This window comes from Phytophthora parasitica (genome assembly GCF_000247585.1).
Source record: "Phytophthora parasitica INRA-310 unplaced genomic scaffold supercont2.21, whole genome shotgun sequence".
Taxonomy (NCBI): domain Eukaryota; phylum Oomycota; class Peronosporomycetes; order Peronosporales; family Peronosporaceae; genus Phytophthora; species Phytophthora nicotianae.
In genome coordinates, this window is record NW_008649007.1 from 812,900 (window position 1) to 813,361 (window position 462).

At 57.6% G+C, this 462-nt stretch overlaps 1 protein-coding gene across 1 annotated transcript in view; it reads left to right on the forward strand.

The window, feature by feature from the left end:
* The window catches only part of PPTG_09929 (hypothetical protein), a gene marked incomplete at both ends in the record, with an annotated part of 2,019 nt that extends 1,557 nt beyond the window's left edge, over positions 1 to 462 (forward strand). Inside the window, one exon of the mRNA XM_008905716.1 lies at positions 28 to 462. Within this exon, the coding sequence (XP_008903964.1) occupies positions 28 to 462 (435 nt within the window). The remainder of the gene's footprint in view (positions 1 to 27) is intronic.

Genomic DNA, 462 nt, shown 5'->3' on the forward strand with positions numbered 1-462 from the left:
GAGCGCGGCAGCAAGGTGGGCTTCGAGGTTCGCCGCAGCTCGGCTGGCGATGAGGTGACGACCATCGTGTACGATGACGCGGAGAAGAAGGTGATTATTGACCGTTTGAAGAGCTCCAACACCGAGTGTGCCGTGTTCAAGGACAACGGCGTCAAACCGATTTCGGACTCTGTGTGGGGATACTTCTACCTGTATGACCTGTTCACGGGTGCTTCTCAGAACGATGTGTGCGAGGCCACCCGCGAGAAACTGAGCTTCCACGTGTTTGTGGATGTGTCTAGTGTGGAAGTGTTTGTGAACGGCCGCTTCTCGCTGTCGGCCCGCATGTACCCGTGCGCCACCCGGACGAATTCGGACGGCATTGCTCTGACGGCTTCCGGTAACGCTACGTTCGAGAATGTGCAGGTGTGGACGGAACCTAAGCACGCTTGGGCTGAGACGCGCACGGTTCCCACCTTTTAA